Source organism: Nuphar pumila, chromosome 7, assembly GCF_984573655.1.
Source record: "Nuphar pumila chromosome 7, dmNupPumi1.hap1.1, whole genome shotgun sequence".
NCBI classification, from domain to species: Eukaryota; Viridiplantae; Streptophyta; class Magnoliopsida; order Nymphaeales; family Nymphaeaceae; genus Nuphar; species Nuphar pumila.
Genome location: NC_143255.1, coordinates 42,331,734 through 42,357,481, shown reverse-complemented (window position 1 = coordinate 42,357,481; position 25,748 = coordinate 42,331,734). Strand labels below are relative to the sequence as shown.

The 25,748-nt window shown below is 37.9% G+C and overlaps 2 protein-coding genes and 1 long non-coding RNA gene across 5 annotated transcripts; 1 reads left to right on the top strand and 2 right to left on the bottom strand.

The window, feature by feature from the left end:
- The first annotated feature begins 7,278 nt into the window (after positions 1-7,278).
- Positions 7,279-13,266, top strand: LOC149832066 (uncharacterized). 3 transcript variants are annotated; one of them, XR_016433322.1, is made up of 4 exons: positions 7,279-7,809; positions 9,579-9,610; positions 9,749-9,842; positions 13,100-13,266. XR_016433322.1 is itself a non-coding variant. In XM_090014301.1 (3 exons), exons 1-2 carry the CDS (start codon positions 7,344-7,346, stop codon positions 9,814-9,816), a joined length of 534 nt encoding a protein of 177 aa, XP_089870427.1. In that variant the 5' UTR covers positions 7,285-7,343; the 3' UTR covers positions 9,817-9,842; positions 13,100-13,266. The 3 variants fall into 3 exon arrangements, 2 of the variants coding, with proteins under 2 accessions (XP_089870427.1, XP_089870426.1); XM_090014301.1 differs by lacking the exon at positions 9,579-9,610 and having other exon boundaries at positions 7,285-7,809; XM_090014300.1 differs by lacking the exons at positions 9,579-9,610; positions 9,749-9,842 and having other exon boundaries at positions 7,285-7,809.
- Positions 13,267-20,111: 6,845 nt separating this feature from the next.
- Positions 20,112-21,818, bottom strand: LOC149832065 (F-box/FBD/LRR-repeat protein At1g13570-like; the record flags this gene model as incomplete). Its single annotated transcript, XM_090013148.1, has 3 exons — positions 20,112-20,549; positions 20,645-20,791; positions 20,898-21,818. Coding segments are annotated over 3 exons (1,404 nt in total), but the record flags the coding sequence as incomplete, so codon positions are not given.
- Positions 21,819-21,844: 26 nt separating this feature from the next.
- On the bottom strand, positions 21,845-25,079 carry LOC149832064 (uncharacterized). The gene is made up of 3 exons (XR_016433074.1): positions 24,752-25,079; positions 24,568-24,673; positions 21,845-22,581 (listed from the first exon to the last, which is right to left on the bottom strand). It is a non-coding gene; the product is annotated as an uncharacterized LOC149832064 (long non-coding RNA).
- Between the last annotated feature and the right edge of the window lie 669 nt (positions 25,080-25,748).

Here is a 25,748-nt window from a genome sequence, read left to right as displayed (position 1 = left end):
AAATTAATGGCTTAAAAATAGAGCTATAATAATTGGATCCACAACCATTTTTAGCAATTTTTTTGCAAATTCAACCCTGTAAATGCATTAGGCATGGACTACTGAGAGAAATTGACTGTTGAATTCTTTAAAAATGTGTCACTTCAATATTTGTCCCAATATATACCCAAACACCTTCAAACGCAATTCTCTTTTATGGAATATATGATTATATATATATATATATATATATATATGGGGGAATGAAAACCTATCCACTAGAAAAGCTACCAAACCTACACACTAAAAAATATTTTATCGGATTTCGGTATTTTTTCAAAATTTTGACAGCATGATTGATTTACTAGAAATTGACACTTGGATCATGCATTTTGGTTAGAAAAACTGGTATTTGGAACATCAAAAATTTATGAAAATTGTAGGTCTTCTTTGATTTTTGAAACCTTATAAAAACCATCCATGCATCGGAATCAAATGCTCCAAGAACATGAGCTGAAGCGTGAGCAGCTCTCTTGTTTCCCAAGCCTACTTCACATTGGATTATTTCATAGGTAAGCTACTTCCCTTCATAACTAGTAAAGGGAGGAGGTTCCAAATCCTGATTATGCTATTTGGAGGAGGCTTGTTAAGCTGGATCATATCCTCATTGTCAGAAGCAATGTTGTGATCAGTACTGTATCGGCTCAGAATTGTTTGGCTAACGATTCAACTGTATCGGCTGATGCCATACTCAAGTGAATCATTTTGCATCTGCAAAAAATGATTTTAAATTTATTCCTCCCGTCCCTGATATTTTCATAACATGGAGGGTGGAACGATTTTAACATGTTTTTATGAATACAGCCTATGGCGTTCCGCGCATCCGCTGCATCTAATATTTGCTGCAAACTATGGTTTTTTTTTGGCATTTTCATCCTGCAGGACGTGCCATCAAACAACTCCTAGGACTATAAAGCTTCAAACAAGGTGACAAGAGCATCCATGAATATATCCAGATAACTAAGCTGACAGCTTGCAATGGCTGAAAAATTGGTTCAAGATAAAGATCTTGTTCTTTATACCATAGTTTTAAAAACTCATCGAGTTGACCCGGTGACTCGGTTGACTCAGCCCAGATCGCCCAGTCACCGAGTAAAAAAAACATGCTGAACTTGTTCTTTACAAAACCTGACCGAGTCATTGGTTGACTTGGCCGAGTCAACTGAGTCAAGGGCGAGTCATGCATATGTATACATATATAATATATTTTATATATAATTACATATATTATATGAAATATAATATATATATATATATATATATAAATATGGTTATACATGTATTAATAAAATTATACATTAAATATATTATAAAGATATCACATAATGTATATTATATATAATATATTGGTAAAAATACTATAAAATATAGATAGTGTATACATATATTTATATATTTTATAGAAGATAGAAAGTTAACATAACCCGGCCGAGTCACGAGTCACTCAAGGACGAGCCGAGTGACGAGTCACCGGGTTTTAAAACACTGCTTTATATCCTTCAGGATTAACTCACGACTATGACTCTTTTCGAATGCCAATCAATACCCGTTTTTACTCTAACCCAGTCAAACCTTTCCCAAGAAGCACATCTTGCTGAAATCAATGAAAATAAGTCTGACTCTTACAAGGTGAACTTTGCTCACAGAAATAACAGCAAAGGCAATTTTGAAGGAGGTCTAGGTGGTCAAGAACATCTCTCTCTCTCTCTCTCTCTCTCTCTCTCTCTCTCTCTCTCTCTCTCTATATATATATATATATATATATATATATATATATATATATATATATATATATATATATATATATATATATATATATATATATATACCATAGGATCGGCCCGTTAGGAAAAGCTGGCCCACAAGTTGTCCATTTGGCTTTTGGACCTAATCGGATCGGGTCTATTATATTATATACAATATATATTATGCAATATATAATATATAATTTATATTATGTATAATATTATGTTATATATAATATATATTATTTATATAATATATTACATTATATCTTATGTATATTATGTTATATATATACATGGTTTGAGCTGGGTCACAGGCCGGCTCATGTCATCCCGGTTTGGGCCGGGCCGAAAGCCTGGTTCAGGAATATATAGGCCCAAGACCAGCCCGCAGGCTGCCCATTCCAATGCTCAACCCTATATATAGAGAGAGAGAAAAAAGAGAGAGAAGTGTATCATCAAACACCTTACCATTGAACTGGAATGTTGGACAAACCTATGCTGCAGATCACGCATGCGATCAGTGGCGGAAAAAATCTGCTAGAAAGGTCTTTCCCAACGGTCAGCGACCATTGCTTGTGTATTTTTTTTAAGCACGCGGTGCATCTGAGCGTATGCCTGCCCTATTCAACAATATATATATATATATATATATATATATATATATATATATATATATATATAGTAAGGCATATAAAGTGTTTGATGATACGACGAATGAAGCGTTGCACTCACAAGATTTAGCGGCGGTCTTGACCGCTGCTAAATCTCTAGGCGGAAAAATGACAATTAGTGGTGGTTCAAACCCGTCGCTAATTGTCATTTTTAAGACAAATAAAAGAATGCATGACATTACGCGATGTGTTCGACCATGTTCAAAGGAAAACCCGTTCGAACATAAGGGTTTTCCTATATATATATATATATATATATATATATATATATATATATATATATATATATATATATATATATATATATATATATATATGTGTGTGTGTGTGTGTGTGTGTGTGTGTGTGTAGCAAAAGTACAAATATTGAGAAGATGCATGAAGTTTGCAGAGACTTCTTTCCTAACAATATAATCACTAATAAATAAATTAGATTTGATAAAGTGTATTATTACGTTGATTACAACTAAAACTACTATAAAGTTAGTTATATTTTATATGAATAATGAATAGTCAACTTACTTTTAAAAAAGTATTAAATAATCATGAATAAAGTATTTAAATGTAATATATGTTTAGATAGAATTAAGAAAAAAGAAAAAAAAGGTGAGTTGGCTTCCCATATAACGTGAAACGAATTTCTCAGTTGATGGAAAAGTGTTTTCAATGCAATTTTAGAAGTTTCATACAAGTTTGAAAAACACTAGGTTTCCCGTTCGCAAAATGGTTTCCCAAGAAATGAGTTTCCCATATTCAAGTAGAGCTTCCAGTAATCCTGATCCTATTAATTATTTGCATGTACAGCTTAAGATTCAAAATTCCATCCTTGAAGCCAAGCGGCCATACGGTTAAGATAGTTCGTTTGTCTTTTGGGTTAACAAGCTGCAAAAAAGAAAGGATCATCATCATACAAGAATAAATATTTACAATTCATAAATTTTGATTACCTTAGCTCTAGTGGTTTGGTCATATACAGTATGACCAGGTCAACCTGAGAAGATCAGGTCATATGATCCCTTCATAACTTCTGCCATGGAGAGGTTTATTTTTTTAAGGTCCTTTCATAAGGAAGGCCCTTGTCATCCGTTTCAAGTGGCTTTCATAAGAAAATGCCAAGCTGGAATCCCTTTTCCTCCCTTCCCACCATAGATCAAACATACACCCAAGCATCATGCATGGTGAGAAACTGTCATGGCAACACAAGCTGATCCCAATTTTGCCAATCACCTTCACTCTTTCATGTGAAAATTCTTTCATAGCTCATACCTCCCCCCATACAAAAAGGACTTTCATAAGAAAGTTGAGTTGGGACAGCTGTAAATATTTACCGTAAGCAGCTTATAGTTCTCATAGAATAGTGATAGATTAATATAGATCATAGTGTAGTTTGATCCGTTTGCATCACCCCCTAGACTTCTCATCCATATATTTTAATCCTTAATGGATCATATTTAGTACTTTGATAAGCATTAACATGTTAGTATAAAATGGATCAGGGAAGAGTCACTTACCATATGAGGCTTCGGATGATTTAAACGATGATTGTGTGGATGCGGGCGGTCAGTGTTCTCTTCATCTTATGGATGCCCACAATGAACCCAAGCTGTCAAGTCAAAGGTAAGCAAGACCATTGAACCCAAATGAGAGAGAGCACCTTATTGCACTTATCAAGCAACCATGCCTCTTTATTTATATTGGGAGGATCGTGAGGGTTACATGTATGGCATTCATGTATGTAAACCCTTCACATGTTATATTGAATGTGAACCATTAACATTCACGTAACCCCTTTCCTACTAATGATTATAACATATATCCTTGAAAGGGATAATGTTTGCTGCCCTCGTGAGTAAGGAACCTCCTAATGAAAATGTTTATTTATTTATTTTTTTAATTATTTTGCACATCTGACACTGCATTTGTGATCTACATATTAAGTTTAATAAAAAACTGACCTTTGGATCATATTATTGACAGATATGTCAGATTTTGCGAAGGTTAAAAATCAATAACTTACGATATACCAAATTTTCAAAAAATCAGGAAAAAATATTGTTAGGTCGAACAACTATGATTCAAGGGTCAATTCTTATGACGATGCTGAACACATCCATGAGATCAAATTGAGTCCAAAATTAACCTCCTCCTATGAGTTACAACCAGGGATTCCTTCCCGGCAAAGGTAGCAAATGCTCTCTCCCCTTTAAGGGTTTCTTTGTAGTTTTTCTAACCAATCCAAGGACTTGAGAGTAAGCAAAAACATTGCTCAATTTGCATATATTTAATTATTTATTTCAACTTGGGATGTAAGGTCCGGGTTTGAGCCGGACATTGAATTGAATCTAAGTCAGTTTAGTTGGATTTGGTAAAGAGAATTTGGTTTGATAATTGACCTGACTTGGAGTCAGCTTCAGTATTTTTCATGTCTAGGGATGCAATCGGTTCAAATCTGGAACAGCTAAATACATGGAGATTCGGATCAAAATCGGACCAGAAACAGTAAAAAATTATATAACCCTCCATTCTGGATCCAACCCATTTGCATCCCTATGACTAAGCCTGCAACTTAACAAACCCTAAGTTCATCCATATCAGACCCAATTACATTATTTGGTATAGCTTCTCCCATCTGGACTTGAATACCTTAGAACGGACTATATCCGACCCGTTTACATTCCTGAAAGTGTGTCTAGGATCTGAACCGAATCCAAATCAATCAAGTACTGGACTATTTTAATCTAAATGTGGATCGGGTCAAAGTTATACAGTCGTACAGAGAACCGAAGAACCAGAAAAGTTGTAAAATTGGTGAAAGTACAACTGTGCGGGCGGTACTGTCGTTGGCACATTGTGGTAGGCTAAATTACAAAAATACCCCAACTCCACTTGAAGTCCTTTTCGGATCTGGGAAAGTCCAAATTTTCTTTTTCCCAAAAGGGAGTGTGACCCGAAGAATCTGGTACCGCACGTTAACGATTCCCCACAAGAATAAGCCAAGATCCGATCAATGAGTCAGGTTCATATCAAGATTATTTAACGTCTTAATATTTCTTAAAATATAACATAATAGCCTTATGCATTAAGATTATTCTTTACAAAAACATAAATATTCAAACATATATGTACACAATTTACTTATTTATTTATTTAAACTGACGTTGGGATTGTAGCATAGTTACAAACTTTAAAAATGGCAAAATCTTGTTTTGCAAAAGCTCACAAGAATTTGAATTTTTTTCATAAATCTTGCATTTTTGGCAAACTCTCAGCAATAAAAATAAATTAAAAATATAAAATTTATTTTTTATAAGAAAGTATTAATACAATTTATTTAAAAATAAAATACAATTTTTCATGATAAATAGATATTTAAAGCATAAATATCATGTTTAAATTGCAGTATTTATGTTCTTCATAAATCTTGTGATATTTTAAAAATCTGCGAGAAATTGCCGTTTTAAACTTTCAAGCAATTTGTCACGATATTAGCATGAGATTTTCATAAATCTTGCAAAATTATCATGAGATTTTCATAAATCTAGCGATATATGTCACTATGGATCATAGTTGTTTGGCTTTGAGTTATGATTGAATTCAAGTTGGTTTAACAACAACACTACGTAAAACTCAATAAAAGGCCGTACCTGCATGACCCTCATGTTCACATAACTAAGTTTGGATCAGACCTAACCCATGGATCGGAAGCGTTTGCTAGCCTTCATGGGTCGACCATTCAGCACGATGGCTTTTCATTGTAATTATTGCAAAAAAGTATACCTAAAAGAGACAAATCGTTATCTTTGTCAGTATTCACAAAAAATGGCTTATTCTATCAGCCACTTATAAGAAGCCGTTCAATATTTTGAGTTATTACATTTAACTGCAATTTATAAGTTATGAAATTCACATCTAACCACCTGTTTTATTTAAGTAATCTCAAAGGCTCCTTTGAAAAGAAGATCAGCGCAATGATTTTACGCAGTGTCTAAAAAATCGTCAATATTTGAAAATATCGTGATTCCTTATCAAAATGGTGATATATTCATAACATAGCTAATCATTTTTATCACAATATTAACATGATAAAAACACACTTTGTAACATCCTTTTTAACTATTTATATTTTCTCATATTTTGATGTATGATTTACATATTTTAAATTTTCACATATGCTGACTTTTTCTCAAGATTTATTTTTATAATAAGCTAGATTTTTCAAAAATGATGAGATTTTTCTTGCTGATATTTTCTTGAAAACGAGATTTATGACATTGTGAATTTATCAATCCCAAACTGGCTAGCTTAGTTGGGGTGGGCTTAGACTGTTTAGAGGCCAGGTTTGACTTCAGCTGGCACTACCCTCTTGCTTAAGCCGAAGCCCAGCATAGACCCTAGGGGTGAGAGTCCTAGCCTTAGAGTTTTAGGCTGTGAGTATGTGTTGATTTGAATGCTATTTTTTTTGAAAGTCTAGTTAGGGTTAGGCAGACCCTTACCAGTTAAATATACCATTGGGATTTGAACTTGCAACTTCCCAACACAAGGTGACGTTCAGTAGCTGCTCCTACCAGATAAGACAAGACAAGTGGAGACTCCGATTTTTTCAGGCAAAATATGGAAAAAAAAAGACATTATAAATTTAGGACAATGTTGGAAACATTAAAAAAAAAATTCACCGTCTAAATGAAATAACTAAAAATCTGTGCGGCGTTCTGTACAGGGCTGATAAGTTAGGCAGCTTTAGGTAATTTTCCCTTTTCCGTATTTACTTTTTTCTGTAGATGAATAATTTGCCTATAAATACCCTCTCCTATACTTCCTCCACATCCAGAAAGGGAGAGATCGAGTTACGGAGAGGGGAATAAGAGAGAGGAAGAAGGGACAGAGGGATGGCGATGAGACTCGCGGAGGCAGCGCTCGGAGAAATAGGGAGCCGAGCGACGCGAGCGATCTGCCCTAGCTCGAGGCTTCTGAATTACCGGAGCAGGTCTTCGGGATCGTCCCGGAAGAAGGAGGGCAAGGGAGGCGGGAACGACGGCGGCAGCAGCAGCAGCAGCCTCGCGGAGCTCATCGAGGTGGAGATCCCCGAGGGGTCGGATCTCTCCGGAGGCGTCAGGCTGCTCCAGGAGGCCGTCCACGCCATCATAGTCCGCCAGGCTGCGCCGGTCTGGCTCCCGTTCCGGCCGGGGTCTTCGTACTGGGTTCCGCCTCGCAGGAAGGCCGCCGCCGCGGCCGCTGCCGTCTCGACGAATCTCGTGGATCTGGTCGGGAGGCTGGCGAATCCGTTGACGGACGAGGAGTCTCTGTCGCTCACCTCGTCGAGAGGGTGGCCTTCTCGTTCGTATTACATTGAAGGTTTTCCCTTCTTCCTTTTTTTTAATCTCTCTGTTTTCATCTTTACCTGGAAATTTGATGCAATCTATGCATAAATTTTGGTTTTTAAACGAGGAAAATCATGAAAACTACATGAAATCGAAGCCTCCGTAGGAAAATGAACACCACAACAAGCGTAAAATTATCAAGATTAAGTCTGAATTTTGACGAAAATTTGTGGCTCCTGTAAATTTCATTTCAAAGTTAGCATTTTTCCATTATCTAAATTAATACGGAAACGTTTTGAAGATGTCGAGATTAGGTCTTGTATTTACAGAGATTTTCAAACTGATATTTCTGTAAAACTTCGATCTTTTTTGTGCTTAATGTTTTAGAAGGCATGTGTTGAGCAATGTAAACTCTCGGATTTGAAGTTTAAATGAGTAGTTTTAATCTAAATGTTCCTTTGAATTTTGATATTTCTTCAAGGATTCCGAATTGATATTTGAGATGCCAATTGAAAACCTATGACAATCTTGAACCTAAAACAGCAAATGTTCAGAATGATGAAGTACGAAGATTAAGCGTTCTTTCACCTCGCTTGTCTTTCTTTAGCAATAATGACTCAAAGGAAAAGTATGAATATCCTGTTTGGCGATTTTACTTTCATTTCAATGTGAGCTGTGAATCCGTCTATCTAGACACTCACTTTGATTGGTGCCAACCTTTTCTTCTTAATCTAAGGAAGCAGTATTATTATCCATGATGACAGGATATTGTTGTAAATTTTTCACATGGTAAAGAATCTTTTTCTTTCATGAACTCATTTATAAAAACGTTGAAGTTTGATCAGTTTTACTCTGCAAAACTTTCTGGGCTGGGTCACTGGATACAAATTTTAAACTTGGAGATTCACAGGTAAATTTCAAATCTTGATGAAGGATCAACCAAGGTTGCCAGACTAGGAAGTGGAAGCAGAAAATGATACGGGAAGCGGAAGTGAGAAGTGTGACATTTTAAAATTTATAGGAAGCGAGAAGCGAGGCATTTTAAAATTTATAGGAAGCGAGAAGCAAAGCATCAATTTGTAAGTGAAACAGGAATAAAAGGGAAGCAATATGAAAGCTGAATAGGAATCAAACAAGAATCAAATAAAAACTAAAATCAATTTAATTATTCTTATATTTCATGAATTTTCAGTAAAAAAAATAATTTTTTGTTAAAATCTAACAGTGATGGTTACCAATTTAGAGAAAGCACATGGGAAGTGAGTGGAACCATGAGAGGAAGCACATGAAAATAAATGTGAAAAAAGCGTATAGGAAGCATGTAGGGATGCATGGGCAATGCGTGTGGGAAGCATAGAAAAAGTGTGGGGAATCGAGATTCTCATGAAGTTTCGGAAGCAAGGAGTATCACGCTTTCAAAGAGAGTTTCTGGGAAGTGCACTTCTCACCTACCTAAGAAGCTTCCAGTAACTCTGGGATCAACTATATGTTTCTGATAGTCCAAGTCCAGTGTTGGATGTGTTCATTCTCTTAGATTCGAATGAAATATCCGGTTCACAAGTGCTTTTTGTTTGTCTACTATAAGTCTCTTTTAAGCCTGAATTATTTAGCCACTTATATAATGGAACGTGATTACTAGATGTGCACTGTAGCTCTTTGTTGATGCTTGTGGTTTGTAAGATTTGATTGTTAGTTGGCAACTTATTGTCTGTGAACATATTCTATTAATTTCCATTCTAAGCTAAACTGCTTTGCCTTGAGATGTGAGAATTTGAACCTCTTTTTTCACATTTTCTTTTTCAGTAGCAAGGACAGTCCACACCACAAGAATATATGTATGGTGCTTTATGATTACATTGTTTTTCGAGTCTTTAATGCTGGTTCATATGCTGTTGAAATCATTACTGTCTAGAATCTACTTTATGCTATTCATTTCCTCTAAAGTTTCCACCAATGTGCAAATGTATTTGTAGGTGCATCCCCACAGTCACTTGAGGCCATCTCCAAGCTGACATCACAGTCTGATGAGGAAGAGGGATAAATTGTTATAACAGCAATTCTCCTGATGTAAGAACAATTTCTTCTTAATGTTAGTTGCATGATAATATAGTGCTGAATTAATTTTTAATATTAGAATGTTTTACTGATACTGATGTTCATGTCAGCTATAAGATATTACAAATTGTATCTCACTTTGTATTGCTCTCATATAATCTGGAAAGTTATCATGTTTTTCTTTTTTCTAGTCTGAAGCTTATTTGTGGCTTTCATGTAAAGTGCTATGCCTGTTCATTTCTTATTCTTATGTGACTTTTGCAAAGACATCACTAACAAAGAACAATTTATGTATTCAAACACGAAATCCATTTGCATGGACATATTTTCTGTATGATATTATGATGTTATGTTCTTCTGTTTGCTTGTTTGTTGTTTTCTTAGGCATGTTGTGTTTGTTGATTGATTTTGCTTGTGCACACACACACACACACACACACAAAATGTTTGTAAGGTTAGCTGAAATGCTCATTAACCCTTGCAGTTACTGATGGTGAGAGGATGAATGAGATGTTTATAATAAATTTGTTGTAAAATAGATTTTAGATTATCAGCTCCCTTTAAACTCTTCATACACCAGGAAGAAAGTCTAGCAATGGCTAAAACTAGATTTTCCTGTAATTTTTAGTTGAAGAATTTTTCTAACCATATGTTGGATTCATATCTACGAGCTACAAAACAATCTTGAAATTCCTGATGTGTGCGTCAGAAGTTCACCTACATATGATCAAGGATTCCCTAAATTTTTATTTTTTGCAATTAGTTATAAGGTTAAGGGTTGTATGGCACCTAGGTGTCTCTATAAGAAGAACACTAGTCTCTACAAGGTACCTCCCTATAGCAAGAAGAAAACAGAAGACCTGAAAATGCACCAAGGTTCCATTTTTAAGCCGCATAAAGGGTTATTTGCATTCAGATTTCTCTCTCTCTCTCTCTCTCTATATATATATATATATATATATATATATATAGAGAGAGAGAGAGAGAGAGAGAGAGAGAGAGAGAGAGAGGAAATATTGTTTTCCTAAGGCTAGGTTAGGGATTTAATTTAAGAATGTAGAAAACTTCCGGCAGTGGTTCAGAAATATAAGATTAACTTGTATGCCTATGAGTTATTTGAAGTTTCTAAGACAAATTCCTATCAAGATAAAAACCTTGCATCTATTTAAGTCAAATAATATTTTTTCGTTGTAGTAAGAACTAGCGACCTTTCTATGGTTATGATCACCAATTTTGTGTACTTCTTCAGTCTGGTCTTTGTCTTGTGGGAATTTCCATCCAGCAGTGTTTTTTCCCCTCTCCTTAGAAGATCCTTCCAGTAAGATCCCCGAAACACTGCCTGTTATACATAATGCAGTTGTATGAAGTTTTCATCTAAAAATCCTGTTGGCTTTCAAAATCTTGAGGAAAAAAAGAAGCATGCCTAGGGTGTACTTCAATAATACATTTATCAGGTGTTTAATATTCAATATGCCTCCGGTTCTCCATTTATAACCAAGAGTTTGAAGATGGTGAGCCCAAAGAATTTCATGAGCCAACCTGCTCGTTATTTGCACAAGGTTGTTAAAAGATGCCTTTTTCTGTTTGTCAAAACCATATGGCATCCCCAAAAGGTACTTCCTTTTCCAGGGAATTGCAACTATATTAGACCAGTATAGGACCTGTTAGGTGAGTTGGCTAAAGGCATTCACATTGAAGGACATCGTGAGAGTTTGATACACAGGATGCACATCCCTTGCCACATGTACCAGCTGTTTAATATTTTACATGCTTACCATTCTCAATTTATAGCCAAGAGTTTGAAGAAAGTAAGATGGTGAATGAGGGAATGGCATGCACAAACCTGCTTGTCATTTGATCAAGGTGTTGAAAAAGGCGTGCTTCCGGTTGTCAAAAACCATGTGGCAGCCCCATGATTGTTTCCATTTCCAAGGAATTGTAACTATATTGATATGAAAGTATAGGACCTCTTTCATTTTAATGAAGAGGAGAATCCTCTTTCTTGACTTACTGTAAAGGAACCATTGATCACGGAATCTGCAGTTGTTAGTGGCTTAATTGTCAAAGGCGGCGCCTAGGTGCCGCTTAGGCGGCCTAGGCGACTTAGGCGTAGCCCCACCACCTGGGCGATCAGGTTTGGGCGGTGAGACCCTATATTACCGCCTAGGCGCTGCTTAGGCTGGAACCGCCTAGGCTTTTTTTTTTTGAGACATCATTTGTTTTCTTATTCGAGAAGAAGGAGAAGACATGTTATTTGTCTATTGCTTGTATTATGTCTATTGTTGAGAAGAAGAAGAAGACATGTTATTTGTTTATTGTTGAGAAGAACAAGACATTATTTGTCTATTGCTTGTATTATGTCTATTGTTGTTGTTAATTTTTTTGTATACATGATTTTATTTTTTGTGTATTGTTTATTCACATTGTTAGTTGTATGGTTTGTTTATTCAATTGTTAATTTATTGTTAATTTGATTGAACAGGTTAAGGTTATGTAATATAATTGTTTTACAATGTTCAACGACATATTATCTGTTTATTGCTTATTGTTGATTGATTTTGTGTCGTATGCATGTTTCTTATTATGTTTATTTTTTTAGTTGGGGTACCGCCTAGGCCTTTTTAGTGCCTCACCGCCTAAGCTCCACCTAGTGCCTTATAGGTTAGAGGCAAACATACTTATCTATGTCCATTCTTCCGTCTCCGGCTTATAAACCATTCAAGATCTTTGATCTCTTGTGGTTTTGTTCTTTCCCACCTTGTGTATTTTGGACATATGGAGAACTCGGTTTGCAGAAGTCCTGCTTAAGTTAAACTTGATCTGGAATTATGTGATTAAGGAGATGATCGTGACAAATCTTTCAAGTCTCGTTGGATGCAACAAGTAACAATTTTGCTCTGTTGAGCTCTCTTCAGTAAGTCTTAAGAATGAGAATAAGCTTGGCTATATCATGGATGCAATGTCTGTAATCTGTACTTCTATCTCTTTCAAGTAACAGGTAGTTGTGGATTCAGTCTGATATATGAATTGGCGAGTCATTGAGTGTATCTAATATTTGTTATATGTTGATGCATATCCATTTAGTTTCCTGCATTCGGTATACTTCCATTTTTGCTGGTTATTTTGTTAGATAAGACCGATACTGTGACTTGTTAAGTTTCTTTCATTTGTTAAGTTTATGACTAGAGAAGTTTGCAAAAATCTTTTAATCTTTTGGTTGCGTGAAATGTCGATTAAGGTAGCTTTGTTGTGTTTATTGCATTGTGCAGGCGACGGAAGCTGCTGGAGCCAACACCTCCCAAGGTCTCATCCGAACGATGTCCATGGTGTCCGTGCAAATAATCTCACCCCTCTTGCTTCGTTTACTCATAACTTCCATTATGTACAGTGAATCAGTTTGCAAGCAATGAAATTATCAGCTATTAATGTCTGTAAATTTTATGCTCTCTTTATAATTTTCTTGCACAGCATTTATGGCATCTAATGTACTAATACAACCAACACATTACACAAAAAAACAGCAATATTGGCCTCAAGATGGGTTTGTTCAGTTGGATTGTTGGTGCAGGTTATGGTTGGGTTCAGGTATAAGCCTAAAGACATAAAATTTGGGTTTTTGTTGCCGGCCTAAGCTGGTGGTGTTTACCAATACCCAATGGTTGGTTGGGGAAATGGACCTGGATCCAATTCCCATGGAATTACTTGAGATGTTCTTTTGTCCAAGTTCTGAAATGTATCGTGTTTTCAGCAAACTGCGAATTGCTTGTTCGCTCATCTGGTAGGAGCCACTTGTGAACATCACTAAGTTGATGGGATGTCAGAAGCTCGAGGAGGCTGAATTTGGATGTACTGACAAGCAAGGGGTGCTTGGGGTTTTATGCCAATGAACTCGGTGAGGCGGGTTTTCCCTTGTTAGATTCAATGCCAATAACAATGGTCGTTAGATGATTGATTACAAGCGATATGAATTGAGGATGATGAGGGACAGTAATACCTGAGGTGAAGTTGGTGTGTATAACAATCTTGGATAGAAAGGGACCGTACTGTACAATAAAAATGATGTGTTTTTTTTTTTAAACCTTACAAATTTTTAAAATTTGCCCGTGCTCAAAACTGCAATATTTTGGCTGTAAAAGGACATTTTCACCTCACAGCTGAATTTCCTTTGATATGCGAACTTCTCTCTCAAATATGCGTTTTTTCTCACACATTTGTAAATTCTCCTACGTATGGCCCTTGGTAAAAGGAGTTTAAAAAAAATTGACACTTCAAAAACGGGATGGGCATTTAGCACCACTAAAGCCTTAAGCAATGCTCTAAAAGTGTGATTTATCTTTAGTGATACTTCAAAAGCATAAAGCTTTTAGTGTCGTTTCAAAAGTGCATATTTGTAGAGAAAATAATAAAATACAGTATGACATTTACATATTTTTGAGAGGACATTCACATATTATCATATTTTGAGAGGAAATAAGAATTTTGCAAATAAAGGAGAAAATTAGCATATTTGAATATTTGAGAAGAAAGTCTGCATATCTAAATAAAATTCACGTGTGAAAGGTGAAAAGGTCCTTTAGTTGCAATTTTGAACACGGGCAGATTTTTTAAAATTATAGGGTTTTTCAAGAAACACGTCTTTTATGTTGCACAACACGGTCATTTTTCAAAAGGAAAATGATAGATACCACAGGGGAGAAATAAATGGAAAATGAGTGAGCCATATAGTGTTGCATCTTTTTTTTTTTTATTTCTTCCTAAGGGCAAACCAATCCAAGTTTTTGGAAGAAATATGCATTCTACGGTCTTGTTTGAGGTTTTAATTCAATTAATGAGATGAATCAACTTGTGGATTTACCCTCTTAAGGGCTGACTTTCTTATAGGACTTTGGGGCGTATGTTAGGAACTTGGTGGTTTACACACCTTAATCACAGTTTGGTATCAGAGCAGCCACTATATCTCAAGTTGGATTTTTGAAAGGGCAAACATAAGAAAAGGGTTACATGAACCAGAGTGAGAGCCATCCAAGATGGAAACAGCTACCTAGAGTTGAGTCAAAATGAGAACTATCCTAAACTGGGCTGCTGAGGATATGGGGTACAAAGCGTGATAGTTTTTTAGGTTTTTGGTGGTTTAAGGGCTTGATTTTATGCACCTTAATTACCCTAGGGCCTTTTGGTGTCTTGGTTAGGCACCTAACAACGCAACACAAAACCCAAGTTGATGCATGGAGTGACATGGCCAGCATAAGTTAATATATTGTTTTGGCAAGTAGTCATATGCTTTATAAGTTACTTGTCCTTTTCCACTTTTTTTTACCATGTTTATGCGTTTCATAAGGCAGCAAATATCACGGCATTGACCAGTTTATCCTACTAGGCTCTAGTTGCCATAATACTAGCTTAATATCATACCACATTGATTTTTTCATACACATCAAGACTTTAGGGCATGATTGCTTTGCTTGCAGATGGGATGAACATTCACAACTTGGAAAGTAGAAGTGATTGTTGGTCACAAGGCCAATCTTGTGACCAACAATCAAAGATTCAAAGCAAAAATAATCTCAGCTAGCAATCAAAATCACAACTTGCAGTTTTATCATGTTTCACTAACCTTGACAAAGTGTTGTGTGATTTACAATCACAAGATTTTGAGAAAATCCAAATATCACAGGGAGACTTGCTCTTTTATAGGATATTATTAGCAAGCTCAAAAACTCAAAGTCCAATTATATCTATGAAGTCTAAGCACATATATGTTTACTTAGGTGAAACATTCATAAACTTTGATGGTAATTCTAGCAAGGGAGACTTAGCTCTTGCAAGATACACTTGAAGAGCATATAAAATGCAATAGCTATAAATTGCACTTAACTTAATTATCTCTCTCTTTGCCACTACGGGGTGGGGGGGGCATATTACTAGCAGATGGGCATTTTCAACGATCACTCGAGGTTGTTTGTTTGTGTCGAGGGTGTTCGACAAATCATAAATGATCAACAAAGAAAGAGGAGGCCTTCCTCAATTGTTTGGGCTACCGATGCTAGGTCTTCAAGAAGGTCATCTCTTTTTCCAGATTTTATGCCCTGAAGACTGTTTGTTGGAATATTAGGGGTCTGAATTGTCCCACGAAATGCTTGTTTTTAGCTAATTGAGTTAGGAAGGAGAAGCCTGACCTGCTTGCTTTATGTGAAACTAAAATGAAGGTCATGTCACTCGCGGTCGCCTTTAGCATCTGACGGGGAGCTGATTATTTCTTTAAGCCTACGGTCAACTATGTCGGAGGTATCCTTATCTTGGAGAAACAGTCTTTAAACTTATCTCAACTGGACGTAGGTCCTTTCTCTCTGTATGTTGCTTTCAATTTGCAGGCAGTTGCTAAAAGGGTAGTAGTTTTTGTTGTTTATGGTCTTAATCTTGCCGCCATGAGGCTCGCGTTCTGGGATGATTTAGATAGGGTTGTTGTTTTTAGGGCAAAATGTCACCTTCTTATGAAAGATTTCTATTGTTTGCTATCTATTCATGACTCTAATAACCTCATCATTCCTAACCTCTCTATGCGAGGTTTCTAAGACTTTGTTCATCGACATCTTCTATACCCTATACCTTTAATAGAGAAACACTTCTCTTGGTCGAATAAGCAGTCTCACTCGTGCTGTAGGGTCCTTGACAGGGTCTTTGTCACTCCTAATTTACTGGACCTCGTTCCTGACGTTAAGTGTGTGTTGCTTTCTCCCTTGATCTCGAACCATGGGCAGATCATCACTCATTGGGGGGATGGCTTTAAATCCACCAAGAGCTTTGCGTTTGAAGAATGGTGGCTCCAAGAGCCAAATTTTCTCACGGTTACTTATTCTTGGAACAATCTTTCTGATGAGCATTGAGCGGCTCTCCGGGTTCAAAAGAAGCTTTCTCGTCTAGCTAAGGATATCAAGACATGGCTTTATAGTCGTAATGTAGAAAAATTCCAGCAAATGGCTGCATGAGATCATGAGATTTCTGTGTTGTATCAGTCTATGTTTTTCCCCGACTCTCTCTCTGATTTGCAATTTCTCAATTTTCTGGCCAGATCCTTGGGGTTAACTATGCTCTTGAAAAGTTGGAGGGTCAAGGAGAAAATTCGTTGGAAGCAGAAGTCTAGGGTGAAATGGCTTGCGGCTGGTGATGGCAACACTAATTTTTTTCACTCATATGCTTCCCATCATTACAGGAGGAAGGTCGTTCCTTCTATCTCCATTGGAGGTGTTCTCTATCTTAATTAGCACGTTAATCTGACAGTCATGATATATTTTAAGGCTTTATATTCTGCTTCATTCACTGCGAAGGGTGTCATTGGTAATGTCCTAGTTGGGTCGATTTAGCATGAGCAAACCAGATCTATGTAAAGAAGGTTCTCTGAAGATGAGATTTTTAGGGTCATTAAGGATCTGTCGGGTTGGAAAGCGCCCGATATTGACTGGTTTCATGTCAATTTTTTTTGAATCTTTTGAGACTGTGTTAAGTCGGACATGGTGAGCATGTTTGATGAGTTCTATCGTAACTCCAGACTGCCTTATCATTTTCAATTAGCTATTATTTCGCTTATTCTAAAAGATGATGAAGCCACAGATATTTCTCGGTTCTGCCCGATCTCGGTTATGAGTGCTCTCTAACTGATGTTTGCCAAGGTTTTGGCGAATAGGCTGAAATCGATGGCTCACCAGATTTTTTTAGACTCTCAGTTCGCCTTCATCCATAATAAGAGGGTCCAACACTCGTTCATCATGGCATCCGAGGTTGTTTATTCCTTTCAGCATAGTGGTCAGCCTTATTTTGTCCTTAAATTAGATTTTTATAAAGCTTTTGATTTGGTGCATTAGACCTTCTTATTTCAAATGTTATCAAATTTCGGTATTGGTCGTCGTTTTTCTGGTTGGGTGAGGGAGTTAGTCTCAAATGCCTATGTCATATTAAATATCAATGGTCTTAGAGGAGACCGGTTCAAGTTGGGGTGGGGTCTGTGGCAAGGGTGCCCTCTTTCGCCTTTGCTATTCAATATGGTTGTTGAGGGTTTTGTGGTCTTGCTTAAGCAGGTCGCAACATCGCGATTCATTGATCCTTTGCAGGTTTTAAACTTCTCAGGTCATATTCTTACTTATGTTGATGATATGATCATTTTTTGTCGTGCAAATATTCAGCAGATGCTTAGGTTTAAACTTATTCTTTAGTTTTTCCTCTCTCTATCGGGGCTCTCTCTGAATGAGAACAAATGCTCTCTTATTATCTTCAATGTTCAGTCCACTATGCTTGCAGCTGGGAAGAGGATTTTTAATTGCATTATTTCTGAGTTGCTTATAATGTACCTAGGCTTGTTGTTACAAGTGAAGCGCCTCTCCTCAACTGCATGGGATATGATGCTTCAAAAAGTGAAGCATAAATTACTATTGTGGCAGTCGTCTTATCTCTCCATCACTGGCCGTCTGACTTTAGTCAGACATGTTCTTTCCACTATTCTAAAAATTTCTATGTCTATGTTTGTGATGCTTGTGGGAGTGAAGAAGCAGCTAACACGCTTGCTGGCAAGTTTTCTATAGTATGGGTGTCAACTCAAGGGTAAGCATCACTTGATTGGTTGGAGTTCGATGGTCTTACCTCGGCGTATGATTGTCTTATGTGTTCATGCACCCAGACTGCGGAGCATTGTTCTTGTCGCCAAGCAATGTTGGCTAGCCTACCAACCGGATAACCCTTATGCTTGTTTGCTTCTTGCTAAATATGTGGCTCCTGCTCTTATCCCAGTTCGCCTGAAAACCTGGGGTTTGGCGTTCTCACATTTGCGTAAATCGTGGTTGAGGGCTTTAGCCTTCTTCAGAGACCATTTTGAGGATTTTAGAAATTTTGGTCAGTGGTTGCATTGGGCGTTTGGGCCTAGCAGGGAGTTCCTCACCTCCAAAGTCTATAGATCATTGCTCCCCCCGAGGCCCGATTGGTTTTCCGAGTGCGTGCTTTGGGCGAAGGGCCCTTCTTCCCGTTCTCAAGTCTTGGCTTGGTTAATTTTGCATGATAGGATTTAGACCTACAATAATTTAAAGAAGTGGGCCCTTCAGCTCTCGAGTTGGTGTGTGCTTTGTCAAGCTGCAGAAGAATCTACATTTCACTTGTTCTGGTCTTGCTCAATATTTATGGATCTCTTTAACAGGACCTGGAGGCATCCGAAAGTGTTTGTTAATGAGGAGTTCTTTGCACTCGATCTGATCTTGGGCTCGGTTTGTATTAGGCATAGCACGAGGTGGAGGTTGATCCGACAGACGTGGTTGCTTACCTCTTGGTGGTTTGTTTGGATGGCGTGCAACTATGCTCATTTCTGTCAAATTCTAGTTAACATTCATAATTTGGTGCATAAAATCTTGGTGGATGTTTATGCAATCCTGCATCTTAGTGATCACCCTCTCCCTCTTGATGATGCTCTCTCTCTCTTTTGCTGCCCTATGGGCCAGCGGCTCCTGCGTGAGCCTGTTTGTTCTTTTTCTTTTATGCCTTCCAAGGTACCTCTTGGTCTTGCTCATAGAGTTGTCATCATCATCAAGACTTACCCCCAACTAAATGGGGTTGGCTCCAGCTCAAAAAGTTATAAAGTACATAATTTCATCTCATCTTGCACATTGGGAATTCGTAAGCTGGTGCCATTTCGAGCTATCATGTTGATTTGGACACACACAAGACTTAAGTTGAGATCAAGGTACGCTTGGCTCTTGGTCTTGGTCTTGCTCTTGCTCATAGAGTTGTCATCATCATCAAGCCTTAACCCAACTGAATGGGGTTGGCTCCCGCTCAAAATGTTGTAAAGTACATAATTTCATCTCATCTTGCACAACATTGGGAATTTGTAAGTTGGTGCCATTTCGAGCTATCATGTTGATTTGGGACAGCTCAGCAGGCAAACATTATAGGACACTGATAAAGAATTTGTTTCCTATGTAATCCAAAAGCAAATACGCATAACAGTCTGCAAGGTTTATATCCATTATCTCAGCTACAAACAAGAAGCATGTAAATTTTACAAGAATGCTACAAACCAGGATACCCATTCATACAATGTGAAGAAGAAATAAAAAAAATTAAATTGCTACTCGATCCCAACTTATATATGTCAATGATGAAGCCAAAGAACACTTACAATCAAAGCATCTGAAATGGTATCCATTTTGAATGTTCTCAGTTTCTTACAAACAAGAAAAAGAAAAGATGTATAGTTGCGATAAACAAGCGAGATTCATTACTTCCGTTTTACATTGACTCATAAATCTCAGAACTACCAATTTTATAAAATGCATGGTACAAGGATTATGACATGGAGTCAATAGATGCATACTCCAGTGGTGACAAACTTATGTTTGCATCATGTCATAGCTCAGAAGTATGAGCACAAGGATAGCTATAGGTAAAGGTAGGCCCCCTGATTATCAACCTCACATTAGGTGAACCCTTTTGCATACCCAGGAACTCTTTTCCAAATCTCAGCAGCTTGCTGTGTTGAGTGTCATCACTGCAACTCAAAATCATCCGCTGAAGTCTCTGTGAGTGCATAAGCATGAACCTCGCAAAATCCCTATCAAGGTTTTTGCAAAAATCATTTATGGTCACATATTTAAGATGGTTAATTTGACATCCAAATGGCCTTTGCTTTTGCCAATATGTCCATGTTATTTTGGCAGTCTCATACCTGAGAAGAAATGGAACCTACAAGAAAGAAAAAGGTTAAGGATGATAGGAAGAATCACATGGACTAAACCTCAAACCAAAGAGAACTTACAATGTAGTTGAAATTGGCTCACCTTGATAACCAGCTCTTGCAAATTTGGAGAATTTTTCAGCAAAAGGAAAAGAAACACCAACTTTCCTTCATGTCCTACTTCTATGTCCAACTTAAGCAAATTTTTAAAAGCAATGTTCAGACTTCTGCTTGAGATGCATGGGCAGGTCTGTTCAGCAAAAGCATATATTCAAGATTTTTTTTTGGATAAACAAGTTGATGTAGATCAGTTATAGAAGAAACATAGAAAAAAAGAAGAGAAGAACAGTTCTTACCATGCAATCGGCCGACAACAATTTAATGCTCTCAACCAGAGCCAGTCCCCTCAGCAATTTGACCAATCTACATCCATGATCATTGAGCCTTGTCACATTCTCTAGGGGTCGTCCACATTTATCTTTATGATCGCCATAATAACATAACATATTGATTACAGCAGAAAACTGTGCTAGTCTTGGTGCATGAGTGAAATCCACTGATATGTTCATGAAGCTTTTTATATGAAAAAACCTCAAAATAGGGGACTCAACAAGAAGGTGCTCAAAACCATGGCAATCTTCAACTGATAGGCTCTCAAGAAGCTTGCTTCCACAAACCATATGCCGAAATGCATCATCATCAAAAAAGCACCATGTAAGCTTCAGTATCCTGAGGTTTATAAAGCCATTGAACCTTGGAGGTGGCTTCACTTGGCAATGACACAGTTCCAGAACCCCTAATGTATGAAGGCAAAACAAAAACCAAGGTGTTTGTTTCCATGCAACTTCATCAGAATAACAAAGAACAAGCTCACGTATCTGCTTTCTTCTTAGCGACCTGAATAACCTATTCAAGTGAGAATTACACCTCCAAATACCATTGGTAATCCGACATGTTTGCAGGATTGGAGCTGCATGTGCCTTGATTAGCTGATTCATGATCCTCACCCATGTATCAACTCTTTCATATATACACTGCCAACATGCTATACTGGTTGGCCTAAAGCTAGGATCATCAGGATTGTGGCATATGCACTTCATCACCCAATCACTGTCGAAGTTGAGGTTAGGGAGATGAGTCCAAATGTACCTCCATTGCTTTGATAAGATGGATGTCCTAACAGCTTCCTTGGTAGGCAAGAGGGAGAGGATGAAGATGATAATGGCTTCAGGCAGATCGCTAAGCCGATCAGGTTTTCTCTTTGTTGCTAGGAGGCCTCGCCTCCGTTTGGATTCTGGGAAGTTGATAATGGCAGAGCTCGATCCTATTTTCATGGTTGCAGCAGAAGAGAAGAGAATGGTAGCCTGATCACTTCCAACAGCCCTGTCGCTTCCTCAAACACGGACTGGCCTGTCATATCAGTAATGGACAACACAAATTGATTCCCTTACCCTTTTTGTTTTGAATAGGCAAGCTGGGGAGATTCAAAACCGATACCCCTTGGTTATGATAGTGTGACCGAAACATCCAGCTATCTCATTTGATGCCAATGATTCCCTTACCTTACCTATATATGTAGCATGGTCTCTCCAGCTGCATCTTTTAACAAGAGACAAGAAAACAGCCACATGAATCTGCTCAGGACGAATCCACTTTCATCAGCCGGAACCGGAATAGAGACTCTTTCACCCTTCATGATGAAGAGATCAGCCCTCCCAAGAGAAGGTGCACAATGTTGCCATTTAAGTGAACCGACCTGACTTGGACCATTAAGCTCAGAAAAATGAGCCTTTTAAGCCTGGGATGTCTCAGCTGTGGTTGATCCACCGGCCCAGTAAGGTCACCTCCCCTCAGTCACATGGCTCATTTCACACAGTCTCCCATGATCACAAACTTGGAAGAGAATTGATCTTGTCATCTTGAGAACCCTAGCAATTGAGAAAGCTTTCCACGTATATCTAATTTTCCCATACATTCTCTTCTGGGAAACATATGCAGCAGTTGCACTTGGATGAATCATAAAAGGTCTAATCCTGTCATCTTCACAATAAACAACCAATGACACACTATCAAATCATTCATTTCTAAATGAAATGATGTGTATATATGAAAGGTTTTTCTAAAACAATTAAAGATGGATAAGCATGGAAACCGTCCAGATAGTGGGTCCTGCTAAATATTCTTAATCTTGAAATGAGAAAAAAGAAGGGAAGAAGGTCATAGGTTCAGGGAAGATCATATGTAGATTCTGTCTCTTCCTAATTAGAAACGTTAGGATATGATATCCTCTTGTTTGAAAACTTATTTTTTCACAGGACAACTAATTGCATTTGGGTTACGTTGGAACACTCTTATAAATGGCTTGCTTACTTGAGTCTTGGACCCATAGCTCATGCGCAGAGGAACAGAGTCTTGATTAACAAATGCTGAGCCTTTACATGTCTTTCCTCATTAACATTTTCTTATTTGTTTCTTTTTTTTTTGTTCTAGCCCAAGAAAATAACCCAAGTTGCCATGTCAGGTGACAAATCACTGTTGCCCCTAGCCAGGAAGGAGGAGCCCTGTGGGATTTCCTCACCCTTTTTTATCTTTTTTTTTTCCTTGTTGCACATATGGCCTCAATTGAATTTAGGTTCGACGCATGTTGTTTGTGGCAATTAGTCTCCCAAACCCACCTCACTGGCGCAGCAATATTTCCATCTGAATCAAAGCCAGGTTCTATTTTTATATATCCCTCTCATCGAAACTGAGAACCATATCTTTCACATGAATGGAGGTCTAGACACTGTTTCGGCTACTTGGGGACTTGGTATTTAATATTTAATTTGAGCCTTGGTTTAGAAGGTAAATTTTCCTTTCCATTCAAGGCCTGGCTAATTATTTTCGTTATTACTAATAGCAAAACTGCATCGACATTAGGGGCGGGCAACTGGCCGGTGCAACCTGCTAATGGACCGGGCCATTGACCAGGCCGGCCTAGGTCGAGCTACACACACACACACACACACACACACACACACACACACACACACACACACACACACACATATATATATATATATATATATATATATATTGTGGAGCCAGGAATTTAAACTAAGGTGGGCACAAATGCACAGTAAAAAGGAAAAAAATAATTACTAATAAACTGTACTAATAATATGTTTAAAAAAATTAAATAATCATTCTAAAGTGTACTTTGACAATTGACATCCTCAATTTTTATTTGGAAAACAATTCATAATTGATCCATTGCTAATTGATAAAAAAATAGCAATTAATAAAAATCATGGATCACTCATCTATGCTAATTGATGAAAAAAACAGAAAAATCGCTAAAATTCTATCCGAAATCAAGCATTCATTATTCATGGATTCATGCTTAATGCTAATTGAAAATGAAAAACACGTAAAAACTAAAACCATTATTAAATGTTCATGCCAATTTAAAAAAATCAAATCAAAACCCTAATTCCTACAAGCATCATAAATTATGCATTTATGATAATTAATAAAAAAACCTAAATCGTAAAGCTCCCTTTCACCGAACTCTATGTACCATCCTACAAACCTCTGAAATTGTAAAAATTCCCAAACAAGAAAAGAAAAGAAATAACATATGGGTACAGAAACAAACACAGAAGAATTAAAAAAAAAATCACTACATACAGTCAGAGTGAATGAATTCATCACTTTTCCCTTGCCCAACAGCCTCAAATGTAGCTACCAAAGGCTATAAAAAGCTGTAGATGGCAGCAGTCATAACACTACCAATTATACTTGCTAACGGTGAAAGAACCAACAAAAAAGTAATGCAGAGGCACAACCCTGTCTTCAGAACTGGTCCTAGCAGTTTGCTTCTATATTAATAGAAAAAACCAAAGTTACATCTACTTTCATTCCTTTCTTCTTCTTTTTTTGCACATCCATACCTTTGTTTTTTTTAAACGGAGAAGTGTAAAAATATAATAAAAGACATCTATACCATTTATAAAGGCATGTATACACATATATGGAAAGAGTTACCTAATTGTGCAGTGGTAAGTCCAAAAGGCATGAGCAGGCCATAGGCCCAAGATGACCCTCGAGTTACCAATTGTCATGATAAGGCATATCACTGGGATGATCACACCTGAGGTGCAAACCCCACATCAAATCTCATCCATGAAAAACAGAGGAAATCATGAAAAAAAGAAAGATGGGCGTTCACCTTTTATCACTCCAAGAAGAAGCAAACCCAAAAAGAATGGCAAGAAACTACACAGACCAGACCAAAAACCCGTCTTGGGCTCCATATCATCGCTGAAACACCCAAAGGGAGGGGGGAGCTATCAAATACCCATTTCATGATTTTGTTGGGTTACTGGTTTTCTTTTGCTTATATTCTTCTTCTTCTGCTTCTTAATCTTGTTCAGATCTCAGCGTTTGTACTTTCATTAGAGAGAGAAGAGCGCTTTTGGTTTTACTGCCAGGGATGGGAGGTATTGAAAGGAGAGAATACGTCTGGAGAAGTGAAGGGGAATGAAAGGAGGCTACGATTTTTTCTGACTGGATTGGGCTGGCAAAGTTGCACCAAACAGAAGAGAGAGAGAGGTTAAGGGGAGGGGGGATGAAGAAGAGGTCGGGTCGGGTGGTCATTGGGTGGGCAGTCTGGTCATGCATACATTGACCCAACTTGGGTGGGCGGTTACCACTAGGGATGGCAGTGGACCGGGGCGGGGAACAATCCGAACTTCCATCCCCGCACCGGGATGAATTTTAACCTCTACCCCAGCCTCCATCCCCGTTTCAAGTCTTCCATCCTCGGTTCAAACTAGGGATGGCAGTGGGGCGGGGCGGGGGACAAGGTTTCCACCCCCGCCCCGCCTCAAAATTTTATCCTCCACCCCCGCCCTGCCTCCGCGGCGGGGATGGATTTTATCCTCCACCCCCGCCTTCATCCTCGTTTCATGTCCTCCACCCCCGCCCCGTCCCCGTTTCCGCCTTCATCCCCGTTTCATGTCCTTCGACGCAGTCTGCGCCCGGTATGCCTCCTCGAAGGCAGAGTTGAACCGCCTGAAAGCTCGCCTCGCGCTTTCGGCATCGATCACCACCGGCATCTCCGTCATGACCGCCACGACCTCGCTCCATGCCATGCGCTCGTAGTTAGCGACGTACTGCCGAAGCTTCTTGGTGTGCATTCGCATCCAAGCGTCGCCGAGGATGAG

Bases quoted from the DNA above. Each gene is read 5' to 3' on its own strand.
- LOC149832066 (XM_090014300.1), top strand. From the start codon at position 7,344: ATGGCGATGAGACTCGCGGAGGCAGCGCTCGGAGAAATAGGGAGCCGA. The intron at 7,810-13,099 runs GTTTTCCCTTCT...TGCATTGTGCAG, and splicing joins TCGTTCGTATTACATTGAAG to GCGACGGAAGCTGCTGGAGC.